Here is a 15,200-nt window from a genome sequence, read left to right as displayed (position 1 = left end):
GTTGCTTCGTGGGATTTTCATCAAATCAAACTGTATGAAAAGGTAATAAAGAAAAAGTTTAGTTTCACTTTGCATTTTAAAAAATGGGCGACACACAACAAATTTAAAAGAGTTAAAATTATAATTATCCTTTCCTCTGGTATTCAAAACCGCTGTGCTGTTTGAAAAAGAACGATGACCGTTTGTCTAGACGGACTCTTACGTGGCTCATGATTTTCTTCCGGTTGATCTGTAAATGTGTCAAAAGTTGAATGAAACTCTCTTTTTTTCGAACAATGTGTAAATCCGCAGTTTAAACCTTTGAAAACTGTTTTTGCAGACACGAAACAGCAGTGCTAAAAATTCTCCGGGTAGATGTTGTCCAGTGCATTTTCTAAATTATTGATTTGGTATAAAATCCTTGTGAAGAAATGCAAGAAAACCGGCCAGATGAATATAAAGGTGCACAGACAAAAGTAGCGAACGAAGTAGCGCTTTTGGCGGTAGCAGCAAGACAACTGTGGAGCACTGACCTAGTAATATGTATTTATACCTTTTTCTCGAAAAAGGGAATTTGCCTCATTTCGTGCTGCCCCAGCACAGTTTTGGGAAAATTGTGCTAGGGGGGCTGTAAGAAATTCCCATGTACTCTGAACACGCATCTACCCAGCCAGAAGGCTACATACTAGAAGCTAGCGGATCACTGGACATGCCAGCAACGTGTTCCGAGTGTAGTAGACGCCATACCCGCAACCACACCGAGAAACTCGCCATAAGAGTAATACAACATTAAATGACGAAAAACCTATCGCACGAAGTTGATCCCATTTCTTGACCGAATTTCTCGGACGCTGTTCGAGAATCTCTTTTGCGTTTGGAAAAACGTTCGGCTCCAGCAAACATTGAGCTGTCATCTGGCTCAATTGAGTTGATTGTTGTCTCTCTTGGAATAATAAATTAGGAACCGAAAAACCAGGGCCAGTCGCCGTTCGTTCCCAAATTTGAATTGGCATCCCGCCTACGTAATTTTGAGGTTTTTAAAAATAATAAAAGTAGCTTAGTCGTCGTAAAGAAACCGAAAAATTATTTTCCCGCCTGACACCTCCAGACTATATACCGTGCGGCGCAAAGTCATATGCCGGCACTGCTGGAACGCCCCTGGCAGAAGGCTTCCGTTTTCGCAAAGTACGATCATTACTAAACAAGATCAGCGGATGAAGGAAGCGGAACGGTTGATGGTACTTTACCAGTCTCTGGGAAGTTGTGCTGCGTAATGCTACGCACTCGCTTTAATAAGTACTTGTGATATCTTTTTTTTTTGTTTCACTGAGTAGTCAATCGTGTTTGAAATAGAAAACTGAGAGAGCCGTCGCCTTTTTCCTGACCTGGAATTGCAGTCCATGTTCAATATGGTATTGCGACATATAACTCACCCAGAAGCTCTTCCACTTGGAAATAAACGCGGTCAATTTTGTGCCGTTACTCCCACATAATCAACCGCAAACGCGAACGCAAATGGCTTTCAATCCATCAACCTACTTAAGGTCGGAACTGCTGGCATTTGATCAACTAACATATAACACGAGTGATTCAATCAATTTTGTCAAGTCATTGTTCATAAAAGATAGTATCAGAGGAAGGTAACAGTTACTTCAATAATTAAAAGGGATGTCGATAAGTGCTAACACATAAATTAGCAAAAAAGCTAAAAATAATTTAGATGAACTGATTTTACAGTTTAGTTCATGACGTCGTATCTTCTGTGCTACTGTAAACCTTTTGGCTTCAATCTCTGATTGGGTTTCGTTCGGTAGGAGGAAATTTACACGATAAGGAAAAAAAAATCTGTGTGGTTGTTGTAAAGTTTGTTTGGGCACGTGCGCATTCGAGTGCATCCAGGCAACAATAAATCAGTCCGTAATTTCTGAGGTTTTATTTTGTTGTTTTTTTTTTATTATTTTTCGTTCTGTTTTTCTCTTATTCTTAATTCCACGTGCACTTCATATAACCACGAAAACAAAAATACCGTAAGATACCAAATTATGGTGTGATCGATGGTCACAATAACTTGCTTAGAGACATTGCGCATATTGAAATGATCCTTCATTTAAAAAAAAATAAACTCAGTCATTGTAACTCTTTCTTAATGCAATTACCGGTATCCCATTTGAGAAAGTCACTCTTGCCTGTGCTTTTGTTTTCCATTCAATTACTTCGCAATAGTTGAGATTTGTGGTTTTTTTCTATGGCTTAATCAAATTCTTAACAAGAAATAACAAATTTAACGAAATTTTTTTGTATAGATAAGCAATTTCATGCAACAGCTTCTATTTTCTTAATCACAAAAAAATAATTTGTTAAAGACACTAAATATCAAACCTGAGGGTTTTTTAAAATCTTTCCTCCTGTTGTCCGTTTTAAAAAGTTACCAAAATGGGCAAACTTTTGCTACACTGAAGCATTTTCCAATTCCATTCAACATCTGGTAATAGGGAAGTGTCGAGGAATCGATACAAGAAACGTTTGAATAAAGTTCACATGACCTTCAAAGAAGTCCGTTGTTTCTAAGCGTTAGAACCTCCAGAAAAAAATGTAAAAATGATGGCAGCGAGGAAGCGGGCTAAGTTATATGTATCTTAAGATGTGTAGCCAGAGTAAAATATGTAGTGATTTGTGTCCTAGTCGACAGTTTGTCACGATTTTTTCGCGATCTAAGTTAACAATAAATTTCTTGAGAAATGTAACAGAACGAAGCTTTAAAGCTATAATGAAAAATTTATTGTGAAGGCCAGTGGTTGGTAGTAATTACAAAACAAGCGTTTATTAATTAAGTGAAGCAACCAATGGAGGATGAATCTAATACACGAGTTGCAAGCAAGACTTCTGAGAGAAAAGCCAATGAAAGGATTAGTAGCCGTCGTCCGGAGAACGCACATCATCAATCTTGAGGATCATCTTAACCACTTGTGTGGCGAGAAGAATCTGCTGTTTCTTGCTGTGAAGTGTTTCAATGACGTGTTGCTCTTTCATATCTGGAATAGTAACAAAAGAATTTTATGGTTACCAGTTCATTAATTCCATGAGAAATATCAACATACCAGCTGTGCCTTTGCAGAGACAGTCGATACCAAGAGCAGCGTTGTTCTCTGCAACTTGACGAGCTTTAATTTCCGTTAGAGTGTGAATAGGATTAAGACCAGAATTTTCAGCCAAAGCCAGTGGAATTGATTCTAGGGCATCCGCGAACGCTCGGAATGGATACTGCTCGAGAGTTTTGATCTGCACGGGAAAAAAAAATATTATAAGCTGTGGTCATATAATATCAGAGTAAAAAGAACTAACCGAATCGGCTTCCTTGGCTACTGCAATAGCGCAGGAGATTTCGGGAGCTCCTCCACCGTAAACAATGCGGTTATCACGAACCAAGTTGCGAATAACGCAGAGAGCATCATGAATACTGCGTTTGGCTTCATCAACAATCTAAAGATAAATAGTAATGTTAGCATTTCCACTATAAATTGACGTTGAACAACAATCTGTACAAATGTGTCTAGTGCTAGTAATTTTGCATGGTGTCTGGCTAAGAATCTCAGGGATGGAGACTCCTAGAATTTTTCCTTGCCCCTTAAAAATAATGAATATATTTACCATCTTATTGCCACCACGGATGAAGATGGTAACCGCCTTTGAGTTGGTACATTCCTCAATCACCAACATGCGGTCCTTGGTGGTTCCAAAGCACAACTCCTTGACGACGCCAGCGTAGCCGAGCTTATCCGGGGTGAGTTCTTCAAAACGTGGAACAATACGCCCTCCAGTGGCGATGGCAATCAACTCGATTTCGGGTCCTCCAACCCAACGAACGGCAGGGAGCTCGCGCTGAAGAAGCATATGGTTTGCTTCATCGTCGAAACCCCACTGACAAATGGCCAGACCTGCACCCGAGTCTTTCACCTATGATGTGGACATAATACATTTACACAAGTTCTTTAACTCTCTTTGTACTAAAATATTACCTGCTGGACCATTTCTTCGAATTTCTCATGTTCGTACTTTCGTAAATTCTTGTAATCCTCGACTGAAGTGACATCCAACTTATGCTTGGTCTTGGGTTTAGGAGGTTCAAACGGGCAAGTCAAGATGGCGATCTTCACATTTTTCAGCACCTATAAATAATCCAAAATGAATTAAGATTGAATTTAACATAATTGTATCATCCGTATCAGTGTGAACCTAACGTATTTACAAGTTGGCCAATGGTTCGAGATGATTATTTTCTAGCACGTCTGTAATACTGACCAATGTCAACTACAACTTTGGCCAGTTTGTATGCGTGCAAACGCAATTACAATATCTGTGGACTCACCTTAGGCATTTGAGGATGAGAGAAGTCCTTGTCTACAATCACACCTTTGACCAACATGGTATCTTCAAGCTGCCCACCAACTTTAGTCTCGACTTTGATAAGTTCAAAGTTGACATCGCGAGTTTCCATGTCAGCCACGGCCAACACAGCATTCACAGCGATTTCAGCCATATGTCTATGGCACTTATTGACGATTTTTGAGCCAAGAGTGGTCATCGCAGTCTGGATGAGGGGTTCCAGATTGTTGACGTCCAATGGGAAAGTCTCGGCATTGCGCTCAAGACTTTGAATGGCGCACCGTGCAGCCATCTCAAATCCATCGGCAATACGGATGGGGTGAACTCCTTTGTCAAGCAAGTGTTCAGCCTTTTCCAAAAGAGCCCCAGCAAGAACTAAACAAAATAAGAAAAACTGTTAGTACTTCCACAACAACTTACTGCCAAGCAGCAAGATAGTTCAAGGTGTCTAGTGCTATTAATATTGCATGGTGTCTGGCTAAGAATCTCAGGGATGGAGACTCCTAGAATTTTTCCTTGCCCTAAAAATATTTAAATGAACATACCAACGACACCAGTGGTTCCATCACCAATTTCATCATCTTGAGACTGAGACAACTGAACTAGAAGTTTTGCAATCTGATGGTCAACATCCATCATCTTAAGGATAGTGGCTCCATCATTGGTAATGGTGATATCACCATCAGCGGAGACCATCAACTTGTCCAAACCCTTGGGTCCCAAAGATGTTCGGAGGGTGCTTGCAACAGTCCTTGCAGCTAAAATGTGAGACTAAAAACATAAAACAGTATTAAGTATAATCCAGCATGGTTTTGAACAAAGAAGTATATCTACAATATTTCATAGCTGCAGCTAAGGGGTATCTCTTAATGCTTTGTTTCAATGTTAAACAAGGGTTGGATCAATAACTTACCAAGGAATTTTTACAGGCTTAAAGTTAAGTTCAAGTTACATTCTGGATACACATATAAATGGAACTCTTCATCTGACAGCTAACCAATGTTCATAGTGGTTTTTTTTTAACAAAGAAAAGAATCACGTGAGTCACACAAAGAAAAGAGGAGCATACGAATAGGTGAACAGGGGCTTACTTTAATAGCTGCGTTACCGGTAAGTCTTTTCTGTCTGTCTTGATCTTTGATGATGATAAATGGTCTTCCAAACTCATCGAACGCTAAAGCTCCCATCGAGGCCATTTTAGGTCGAAAGTGGAAGTTTTTGCGACCAACGATGTCCAAGATACGAATAGATGAGAGCACACCCTTCGAAGTGCCGGCGATCGTATGACTCGACTAAATTAGACAGGCTGACAATGAAACGAACCAGCTGCCCTCGTGACAGTTGGGGCGAGCAGCGGACGAAAAATCTTGTACGGCAATGCCAGACCTCGAATAAAAAAGCGCACACAAATAAGAAATAGGTTAAACTGTTTCGTCTGCTAGTGATGTCACGTCACAAACAAAACGACGTAATCAACATCTCTCTTTTTTCCCCTTCAAATAATCAAATAAAGTTTGTGAATTAATGATGGCTTCTTCTGACTGGATTGAAGTACAGAGACTAGCTGCTGAATTTCAGCGTACCCAACTTTCTAGCACTCTTCAGAAGTATAAATATTTAAATTTAAATCTGTCTCAAGTCAACCCTACCAGATGTTCCCTTTCTATTTAGCTTTGTTGTGATATTGTCTACTGACATTCATTACTAACAACGTTTACATTTATAATATAATGAGATTGTATCTAACAAGTCATTTATTTTAATATTACAGGCTTTCTGAAAAGAACTGCATTGAGATAGTTTCAAAACTTATTGAATTGAAGCTTATCGATGTGTTCTATACAAATGATGGAAAGGAGTACATCACTTTAGAACAACTATCCAAGGAAATTTGTGATGAACTCTATCTGCATGGAGGCAGAATTAGCTTGACTGAACTTGTGCCCATCCTTAACATCAGTTATCATGCCATTGAATCAAGAGCACAAAATATCAGCCAAACTAAATCAGAAATTCATTTGGTCTCTGGGCAGTTGATTGATGATGACCATCTTGATCGTATTGCTGAAGAAATCAATGAAAATCTCCAGCAAAGTGGACAGATAACTGTGGTTGAGTTGTCAAAACAATATGAATTGCCAATGGAATTTGTTCTGCAGGTATCTAATGCATGTGCCAGCTCTAAAACTCCCTCATCTGATCTGTGAATATCTTTATTAAGCTTATTCGCAGCAGGTTGGGCACCGTTATCCAGGGACAGCAGGACAAACATGATCACCATGTCTTCTTTACTGAGGGATTTTTGGCTCGTAATCGGGCTCGCATCCGAGGAGCTTTGTCCGCCATTACTGTCCCAACTTCTGTTTCCACAATTATAGCTCAAAACAAGCTTCCAGAACGCCTTTTCTTTGGTAATCATCGGCAGATAACAGATAATTGATTAGCCTTTTAAAAAACTTGATTCTTTTGTTAGCTTTTGCGGATGAGCTTATCAATACTAAACGAATTCAAGCTTCGATGAGTGGAGGCCGACAGGTTAATGTAGCCACATTCATACCTGAAATTCATTCGCGATCTCAGAATGAATGGATCGACAATTTCCTGAAGCAGAACGGTTATCTAGGTATGAACAAATTTACAATGTATCCTTTTCTTAGAAATAAGAATACATCATTATTTGTTTTCTATAGAATACGCAGCGCTAACTCGACTGGGATTAGGAGATCCTAAAAGTTTTTGCCGCAAACGTTTCAAGGACACTTCACTTCTCTATCTGTCGAGTTGTTGCGTCGGTAGCAACATTTTGGGGCAAATAGAGGCTGCGATTGAAGAAGCTATTAGTTCCCAATCTTGGGTGGAAGTTCTGGTGAGTACAAGTTTAAGTACAAAAAAAAATTAATTTTGGGTTTATTATTATTATTGTTATCTTTTTAATGCAGCCCTTACTACCCAGTGTATTTGACGATGAAGATGCTGAACAGATTATTCAGCACGTGTTAAAGACGAGCCAGAATATACCGGATAAAGATGCCCTTGTGATCGGACAATCAGCTGTCACAAGTAATTCCTTCGTTCAAAATCTGAAAATTATTTTTAAGCCAATGATCGAAGAAAAAGCTAGCGAGGTATTCTTACCCATTCCATATCCAAGATGCTTAACATTAGTTTTTAATGAATTTTATTGTGACAGGTTGTTGCTTCGGGAGACTATCTTCAGTCTCTGGCGGATCAACGAAACGCAAAGGGCAAATCATTTAAACCAGAGCAGGCAAATGAGAAAAAGGATCGAAAAGAAGAACGAAGAAAGAAGGCCAATGAAGGCAAACTTGGCGGAGGAACGCAGGTGATAAAATGTGAATATCTTTCATCATTTGCAATTTTTCTTCATTAAATGTCTTTGTTTACAGGGAAGAGAAACTAAAACTAGGGCTACCAAGAAGAAGTACGGCAAAGGAAAGAACGATTCAGATGATGAGAACGAAGGAGATGTTGTTGGAACTAATTCCGCATCTTTAGAACTTGAATTCATGTCTATTGATGAAATTTCAAATGTTCTTAAAAAGCAAGAAAACGTTTCAGATGCTCCAGATGAATTCGTCGAGGATATTGCGACACGTCTTTATCCGTAAGTTAGATTGTTTTCTCTTTTTTTTACGTGCCTTCACACTAAGTCGATTATTTTACTGTTGCACATCTAGGTCATTGCAAGCTTCATTCCAGGAAGCAGCCCGTCTAGCGTTTGAAGCAATGCTATCGTCGACATCAGGCCAGAGGCGTCAAACCCATAGTGAATTGCAAGATAGATTGCAGTTGTTATTGCAGAATATAAAACAGGTATTATTCATTAATAGTCTAGCTTTTCAGTTGAAAACTCAATGGACACGCATAATTCCAGGGTGAAAAGGCGATTCAATTCTTTACTTCGCTGGATGTACAGCAACAACTATGCCGTCATCTTTTGAAAACATCTGGATCAGAACTAGTTAACGAATTGGTTTCTTACGTGTCCCAGGATACTAGCGTTGCCAGTGACTCGAAAGATCTATCCCCTGAAGTATGTTTATATTATCATTATTCATCCCTTTTTGTGCTACTTATATTTATTTATTTTTACAGGCCCGCCAAAAAATAATTAGTGGATTGCCGCAGAATGTGCGTGTACCACTTCAAGGTCTTCACAAAGCCACTCAGGGAGCAAATGTCGAGGAATTTATTTCAGAAACGGAAGTGGCCTTATCAGCTTGTGACGTCGTCCTACGTAAAGTGGACAAAAAGAAAGACAAGGCGGTTCCCACTCAACAGCGTCATTTGCTCATCGAGCAGCTTAATGCTGCAAAAGATGCTGCTTTAGTCCTTCATGTAGCTGTTCTATTGCTATTCCATACTGTCACACAGACAGTTTTGAATGCTTCCGGGCGGTTTGTTCCTCAGATTATCACTTTTCTCCAGTCGCACCTATCACCGTCTACCGCGGAATTGCTGTCTACATTGCAAGGTAAGGTCATCTGAACGTTTAATCGTTTTGTATTCATAACGCGTAGGTTTGACATACTTTTTCCCTTGGAAGGCTTGGTCATTCAAGAATTAACAAGCAAGGGCGATGAAGAACTTCTTGGAACTATACGACAGAAAATGGAGGATCTTATTCCTCGGGTTCGCGAAACTGCTGTCACCTTTAAGAAATCCGCAACTCAAGATTAAAATGTGATCGTATGTTGAGTTATTTTTCTATTGATTAGATCGAATATGGACGGATCAGCTTGCGAACGTTCCAATTTATTGTTACGACGAATCAATTATTATTTTTTTTATTTTTGGGTGTACATCAGGAATATTAATACAATTATTTCCCTCTTAGGTGGTAATACATCAATGTAATTTTTGGTTTGCTGTAAGGATTTTTATTGTTGTATCTTTTGCGAAATGACATCTAAAGCTACTTTTAAGTGCCAAACCCCATGACGTCAATCCAAATTAAGGCCTATCAAGACATTTAATCGATAGGCTGTTAGCTGACTGCCAACTCTATGACCGTGGCCAACTTTTGAGCGCTGACCACCTTGAACTCTTTCCCTTACGTAATAAATTCTTCCGAGAGTGGTGTGGCTATAGGCCACTACAAATTAGTTAGCTGGGTTTTTTATTCCTAAAAACGTGCTGCAATCTCTAGCGCTAGATGGCCCTGCAGCCAACAGCTGACTTGGCTTGAGAGTTATCAAGTAGAGTGGAAGTAGAGCAAAAGAAAAATCCGTGTCTTAACTTTCTAATCGTGACGTCAATTTGAGTAATATGTGTTACTGGTACTTTCGCATAACCACAACTCCTGTAGCAGTCGAGTGCGTTTAGTCCTAGAATATTGAACTCCTGTTTTCTGCGAAGCTAGCATTTGTTAATTTGAGCGTAAAAATCCAACTCATGTGGTTATTTTTCTTGGAGTTGTTGATTCTTTATATCGCACTGATCTCTACTGAATACTGATCGATTCCCTTCCGAAGTTGGATGTTTTCATCAAACTCGTTCAGCCCGCATTGCTGCATCATAGAGAACTCAGTTTTGAAGGTTGAGTAAGTTTGATCCAAGCCAGCAAAGAAAAGGGCGGAAGCTGTTTGAAAGTGAAGCCGACCGACTGCTTCCATAAAGGGGGGTAGGAGACTTTATAAGGGGGGTTCTTAATCAGGTCAACTCTCCTCAAGGTCGCTGTATACATTCCCAATTTTGAGCATTCTGCCTTTTCAAAAATTTCCTTGCTGTCTTCTCTCCTTTGTGAACCAAGCATTGGCTATCCTTGCTTCTGCTGCTTGTTCCTGGTTATCACTCACTCCTAAACTTTTCACCCACACCTCAACAACAATGGGAATTCTGCTGGCCAAGCTGTGGAATCTTTTTGGAAATGAAGGTAACAAGCTCTCAGTGAACTTGATGTTATTGTAGCATAGCTATTATCTTAACATTTTGTATTGTATACAATGCTTCTGACATCAATTGTTTGCAACTTTCATTAAACTATCCAATTCTAAGATTAGGTCGATTGAATCGATCAATGCTTGACAGCTTGATAGTGGTGAATGCTCAATCTCTTCATTTCGTTACTAAAATATTTTTACTATATTGCAGAACACAAGATCGTCCTGGTTGGATTGGACAATGCAGGGAAAACCACAATCCTTTACCAGTTCCTGATGAATGAAGTTGTTCACACATCTCCAACGATTGGGTCAAACGTGGAAGAAGTGGTGTGGAAGAACATTCACTTCATTATGTGGGACCTTGGTGGACAGGAATCTCTGAGAGCTGCATGGAATACTTATTATACCAATACAGAGGTACTTGTAATTTGTATTTTTGTTCTTTACAAATGTTTACTAAAGAAAGTTTTTGTAGTTTGTAATTTTAGTAGTAGATTCCACTGACAGAGAAAGGTTAAGCATTACCCGGCAAGAGTTACATAAAATTCTGGCGCATGAAGAGCTCCACCAATGTGCAGTTTTGGTTTTGGCCAACAAGCAAGACGTCAAAGGTTCCATGTCAGCTGCAGAAATATCTCGTCATTTGAACCTCACTTCCATAAAGAAACACAAGTGGCAAATCCAAGCATGTTGTGCCCTCACTGGTGAAGGGTATGTTTAGTGTTTTGCTTTTTACTTATTAATATCATTGTTGATTATTAATATTATTACGTTTAAAATTCAGATTGTACCAAGGACTCGAATGGATCGCCAGTCATATTCGCAAGAAGTAGAAATTCCACAAGAATATAGCGTTATTTAAGTCTTCAGGGCATGACGTTGTATAAATCTATCTAGTATATGCTCGTTGAACAGGGTCCATAATATCTTTATGTGGAATCCTCGTGGAATCGTCATCGTATTTTAGTTTGCAATTGAATGAGCTGTTCCTTCGTCTAGAACCGAAAAATTGTTCGGAATTGTGTACAGTCATAATGGTGTGCAACTTTTTTTCCTATTGTGGGCTTTCCTTTCAACCATTTTCTATGTTTTTACGTACGTGTACAGTTTTTGCGCGCCGACCGACCGAATCACAGGCATCTACAATCATGAGAAGCTCACGATAGCTTGATTAACTTGTGAATGCCGCTCGTGTATCGAAAAAACTAGCCGTCATTTCAGTGGAATCAATGAATCATTTTATTTTTCGACAAAATTTCATGTTATTTATTTCACATCCTCGTAACGGTTGTAAGGATTCTTTTGTCATCACGTTTTAACAAACACTACCGTGTCTGAACTCTTCCGTATCCACTTCCCTATCCTGGTAACACAAGCAAAGGAGATCAGGAGAATCCAAACAAGTGAGAATCGTGAATATTGGAATAAGTTGGTTTAAGTCGCGTGCGTGACCTGTCTGCACGAGGAGATGAAATCGTTCAAATGGACTCGCTAGATGGTACGGAAGAGTGAAGACCTTCATCAATTTCAATCACGTGTAATAATCGTAACGCGCAGATGGTAGCTTTAACGACATCAGGTTTTGTTACCATGCAGTCTCAACTCACGACGTTTAATATTCCTAAAACACGTTCACACCTACAAGCGACGCGTGCAATTTTTTAAATCATTTTATTATCGACTTGACCATGAAGTAAAAATAACTATAAATGCTAACTCGAACATTTGTCTGCGTTCTGACGTGATCGTCATTTAGCGGTCATAAATAGCAAATATTTATTAATAAAACCGTCTATAAACCGAATGCCAAACTTCAAATATGCAAATCTTAAGTTAAGAATGATGGTGAAAGTGTAAATTAAATTTTATTAAATATTTTGGTAATTTTTTTCCGTCGGATTACGAAAATCTATTTTAAATTTTGGTGTATTGTAAATTAGTTGGACACCTGGGTTCCCAGCAACTCTTTAGTCCTCGTTGGGGTAGAGCATTTTAACCATGTCGTTAAATAGTCAAGTATCCAGTTAAATAAACAAAGTTGATGGTGCCGTTTTTCTAGAATTTCCGACACCCCAACTTTTACAAAGTTGATACAACTTGAACTACTGGCTAGTGTAAATTGTTTGTTATGTTTTCTGGAAAACGGAGCTAATATTACGCCGTGACATTTGAGTATTGAATCGAAAAGCGCCATATATTTCAGTTTAAAAAACTTGGAAAATTGACTTCTCAACGCGGATATTTGACCTTGTCCATGACAGACTAATTTATTAGAATTGCGGAGACATCATACGTGTAATTAACGTCTACATTTTCTTATGCATACGTCGATGGTGAGGCGGAAATGGATATCCAGAATTACTTTTCTACGTTTTTTTTTGCTCGCATTCTTTTTGAAGATAAAGGAAAAATGACTCATTTATCGCGAACAAAATATTTTGGTCAACACACGTGCGGCATTTGTACCCACACTCTTAAATTTTCTTTATGCAAAGATCTTTGTTTTGTAGGGAGGGGAGAGGAAAAAGGGGGGATGGACGCGATGGGGAAATCTCAAGACATTTAAATGAGAGAACAGGTGTTTCGACCTTTTCTCCCTCGTCGAACAGCTGAAAATTATCTAAATTTTTCTTTTTCTTTATGCTACCAATTGACGTGCTTTGACATGTTTTGTTTTACGGAAGCAAACGTCAATTTCGTGAAAAATATTCAAATGAGCTAAATAAAAGTTTGGGAATGGAAAGCAAAAGTCATTTGTTTTTCTCTCGGCAAACAAAACTGGCTTTATTTTCTTTCTAAAAGTAATTTCTCTTAGCTCAAGCATCTGTTGGTATAACAATAAAAAGGGGGCCACTACTGTTGGCCACAGGATCGAATTTCTGTGCTAGTTGAATAACTTGTGTGCTGACAGTTTTATTCCCTCACTAACGCGCCAGCCCCACTTGAAATAAGGGCAACACGCACAGCATTTTTTCGTGGTTTTCTCACCAACTTGTTACGACAGAAAATATTCTCAACATTAATCGAAATACTTTTGATTGTTATCAAAATTTCAATCTTCATCAAAGATGTATTTTCACATGTAGATGAGACGCCATTTTTACCGCCAATTCCCCCTGAGAAAACTCTTCCCTCGCTCGCAAAGACGGCCCCCTCTTTTGTTAGGCCTACGATCCCCATTGGTCGAGACGCTTGGCAGAATCGGATGGCCACGCCTACGTGTATAAATATTTTGGTGACCCTGTATGGCCCGTAAAAGACTAAAAGATGCTGGAAAAGTCTCAGTATACAAACTCCTGTTAGGTCGTCATCACCAAGTTAAAATTATTCCTCACAAATATATCTTTGTGTTCGAAGATGGTCTTCATCAACGAAATTGAACCCGGTAAGTTGAGCTCGTTGATCTCAGTTTCGTAATTGTTAATAAATTTCCGTGTTTTGTTTTGTCGTAGAATTTTCAAATAAATTTTGGGAAGAAGCCATTGATAATGATAGCGGTTACTCTGATGGTTACTCTGATGTGAGTGGAGAGAGCTCACCATCGCCGCAATCACCTCGTTCTCCTCCATTGTCTCCCGTTTCCGATGGTGTTCGATTTGTTTATTTTCCCGTCGTACCATACTACATAATTCCAGTCTATCGGAGCGATATTCCACTCGCCATTTCTCCCGCATTCGATCAGTACAGCGAAGAAGAAAATGTCGATTTTTCTATCCAAACTCCATCGTCGTTTGCCACTCCGCCTATTGGACGTCTCATCAAGTGGACTTTGCCACCACCTACAATTCCGAATTATCCACTGCCTGATTGGGATCCAATGCCCTAGTAAGTTAGCATTATGATTCTATTCGATCAATGTAATCATGTTTATATTTTCTAGTGGCATGGAACAATTTTGGCAGTCGGCTTTTGCTTGGTTCTTTCGCCCACTGTGGGTCAACAGCGATCATCTATGGACGCTGAGTCCAATTTCTTCTCCTCCAGTCTGCCAAGTATGGCCATGGCACACCATAACTTATTCAGCTAAAGTTCGTTTCCAATGTCCAGTAAGTTTACCCCCGTGACTAACAATAAGATGACACTATTTAAACGTTCTCCGTTTTGTGGTTTAGTACAAACATGGTTGGACATCGATGAAAGGCCGCGTGGTGTTTTGGTATCGTATGCGTCGCCATGAAAACGTTATTATTTCGGAAGCTCATTTCAAGCTTTATGGCCAACAGTGCAATCGATGCTACAAAAATCGCCAGGTATAATTTTGGCAAATAAGTAAAATGAATCATCTGATCAGAATATTTTGAATTATTTTGCAGGGTTTTCTCACTCCGCTGTGGTATCACGAAGAAATTGAGAATGCTGTCCGTTTTCTAGCTTGTGAAGTGGCCAAAACTTATTACGGTGGTGAGAAACTTCCAGTTCCACGTCGACTTCGCCAAGGCAATCCGAGTAAACTTACTCATCACGACCCAACTAGATGCCAGGCTTGTGTCGAAGGTCTCTGCGTCGTTCGCTATTCATCGAAATAATATCCTTTTCTTCTTTTAAAAAACAATCCTCATCATGTGTTAGCTTTACGCATGTACTTTTTTTTTCTTTTACAGTCACTTTAAACGATTCTATTGTGAATGTCTTGAGTTTGAAACTTGGTTTATAGAACCAAATAAAATCTTTAATTTTTTTATTTCATTTTGTCGCGTGTGGTCGCGTGTATTTTTATCTCTTTTCCGTAAACAGTTTCGTAATTTTCTATGAATACGGGAAATTTCTGATAAATAAAATTAATGAGGATAAATGATAAAATTCTGAGTTGGAAATGCCATGTGGGAAACTTGCGTGGAATAAGACGAACACGTGGTTCGTTGGGATAGAATTTGGTTTCCCACGACTTGGAATGCCTTTAGCTATTTAGTTGGTAGGCCCATCAATGCAATG

General features: G+C 39.2%; 3 protein-coding genes across 4 annotated transcripts; 2 read left to right on the top strand and 1 right to left on the bottom strand.

Annotated features, from left to right (window-relative positions):
• Positions 1-2,734: 2,734 nt before the first annotated feature.
• LOC124209742 (T-complex protein 1 subunit epsilon-like) lies at positions 2,735-5,736 on the bottom strand. Its single transcript, XM_046607896.1, has 8 exons — positions 5,454-5,736; positions 4,908-5,133; positions 4,346-4,737; positions 3,996-4,145; positions 3,628-3,933; positions 3,322-3,459; positions 3,078-3,258; positions 2,735-3,011 (listed from the first exon to the last, which is right to left on the bottom strand). Exons 1-8 carry the CDS (start codon positions 5,556-5,558, stop codon positions 2,887-2,889), a joined length of 1,623 nt encoding a protein of 540 aa, XP_046463852.1. The 5' UTR covers positions 5,559-5,736; the 3' UTR covers positions 2,735-2,886.
• A 49-nt stretch (positions 5,737-5,785) lies between these two features.
• LOC124209741 (E3 UFM1-protein ligase 1-like) lies at positions 5,786-11,523 on the top strand. 2 transcript variants are annotated; one of them, XM_046607895.1, is made up of 14 exons: positions 5,792-5,969; positions 6,134-6,521; positions 6,584-6,773; positions 6,836-6,985; positions 7,053-7,228; positions 7,302-7,487; positions 7,553-7,705; positions 7,770-7,987; positions 8,061-8,196; positions 8,258-8,416; positions 8,479-8,857; positions 10,477-10,685; positions 10,744-10,979; positions 11,053-11,523. In XM_046607895.1, exons 1-14 carry the CDS (start codon positions 5,887-5,889, stop codon positions 11,099-11,101), a joined length of 2,712 nt encoding a protein of 903 aa, XP_046463851.1. In that variant the 5' UTR covers positions 5,792-5,886; the 3' UTR covers positions 11,102-11,523. The 2 variants fall into 2 exon arrangements, with proteins under 2 accessions (XP_046463850.1, XP_046463851.1); XM_046607894.1 differs by lacking the exons at positions 10,477-10,685; positions 10,744-10,979; positions 11,053-11,523 and adding an exon at positions 8,930-9,219 and having other exon boundaries at positions 5,786-5,969.
• A 2,015-nt stretch (positions 11,524-13,538) lies between these two features.
• On the top strand, positions 13,539-14,949 carry LOC124210090. Its single transcript, XM_046608400.1, has 5 exons — positions 13,539-13,653; positions 13,721-14,093; positions 14,149-14,314; positions 14,381-14,518; positions 14,582-14,949. Exons 1-5 carry the CDS (start codon positions 13,626-13,628, stop codon positions 14,792-14,794), a joined length of 918 nt encoding a protein of 305 aa, XP_046464356.1. The 5' UTR covers positions 13,539-13,625; the 3' UTR covers positions 14,795-14,949.
• The last annotated feature ends 251 nt before the right edge of the window (positions 14,950-15,200 follow it).

The sequence above is a fragment of the Daphnia pulex genome, chromosome 12, assembly GCF_021134715.1.
Source record: "Daphnia pulex isolate KAP4 chromosome 12, ASM2113471v1".
Classification (NCBI taxonomy): Eukaryota; Metazoa; Arthropoda; class Branchiopoda; order Diplostraca; family Daphniidae; genus Daphnia; species Daphnia pulex.
This window is presented reverse-complemented; position numbering and strand designations above follow the sequence as displayed.

Bases quoted from the DNA above. Each gene is read 5' to 3' on its own strand.
- LOC124209742 (XM_046607896.1), bottom strand. From the start codon at position 5,558: ATGGCCTCGATGGGAGCTTTAGCGTTCGATGAGTTTGGAAGACCATTT. The intron at 5,134-5,453 runs GTAAGCCCCTGT...TTATGTTTTTAG, and splicing joins CCGGTAACGCAGCTATTAAA to TCTCACATTTTAGCTGCAAG. The intron at 3,460-3,627 runs GTAAATATATTC...ATTTATCTTTAG, and splicing joins TCCGTGGTGGCAATAAGATG to ATTGTTGATGAAGCCAAACG.
- LOC124209741 (XM_046607895.1), top strand. From the start codon at position 5,887: ATGATGGCTTCTTCTGACTGGATTGAAGTACAGAGACTAGCTGCTGAA. The intron at 6,522-6,583 runs GTATCTAATGCA...ATCTTTATTAAG, and splicing joins CAATGGAATTTGTTCTGCAG to CTTATTCGCAGCAGGTTGGG. The intron at 6,774-6,835 runs GTAATCATCGGC...TTCTTTTGTTAG, and splicing joins TCCAGAACGCCTTTTCTTTG to CTTTTGCGGATGAGCTTATC.
- LOC124210090 (XM_046608400.1), top strand. From the start codon at position 13,626: ATGGTCTTCATCAACGAAATTGAACCCG. The intron at 14,094-14,148 runs GTAAGTTAGCAT...TATATTTTCTAG, and splicing joins GATTGGGATCCAATGCCCTA to TGGCATGGAACAATTTTGGC. The intron at 14,315-14,380 runs GTAAGTTTACCC...TTTGTGGTTTAG, and splicing joins AAGTTCGTTTCCAATGTCCA to TACAAACATGGTTGGACATC.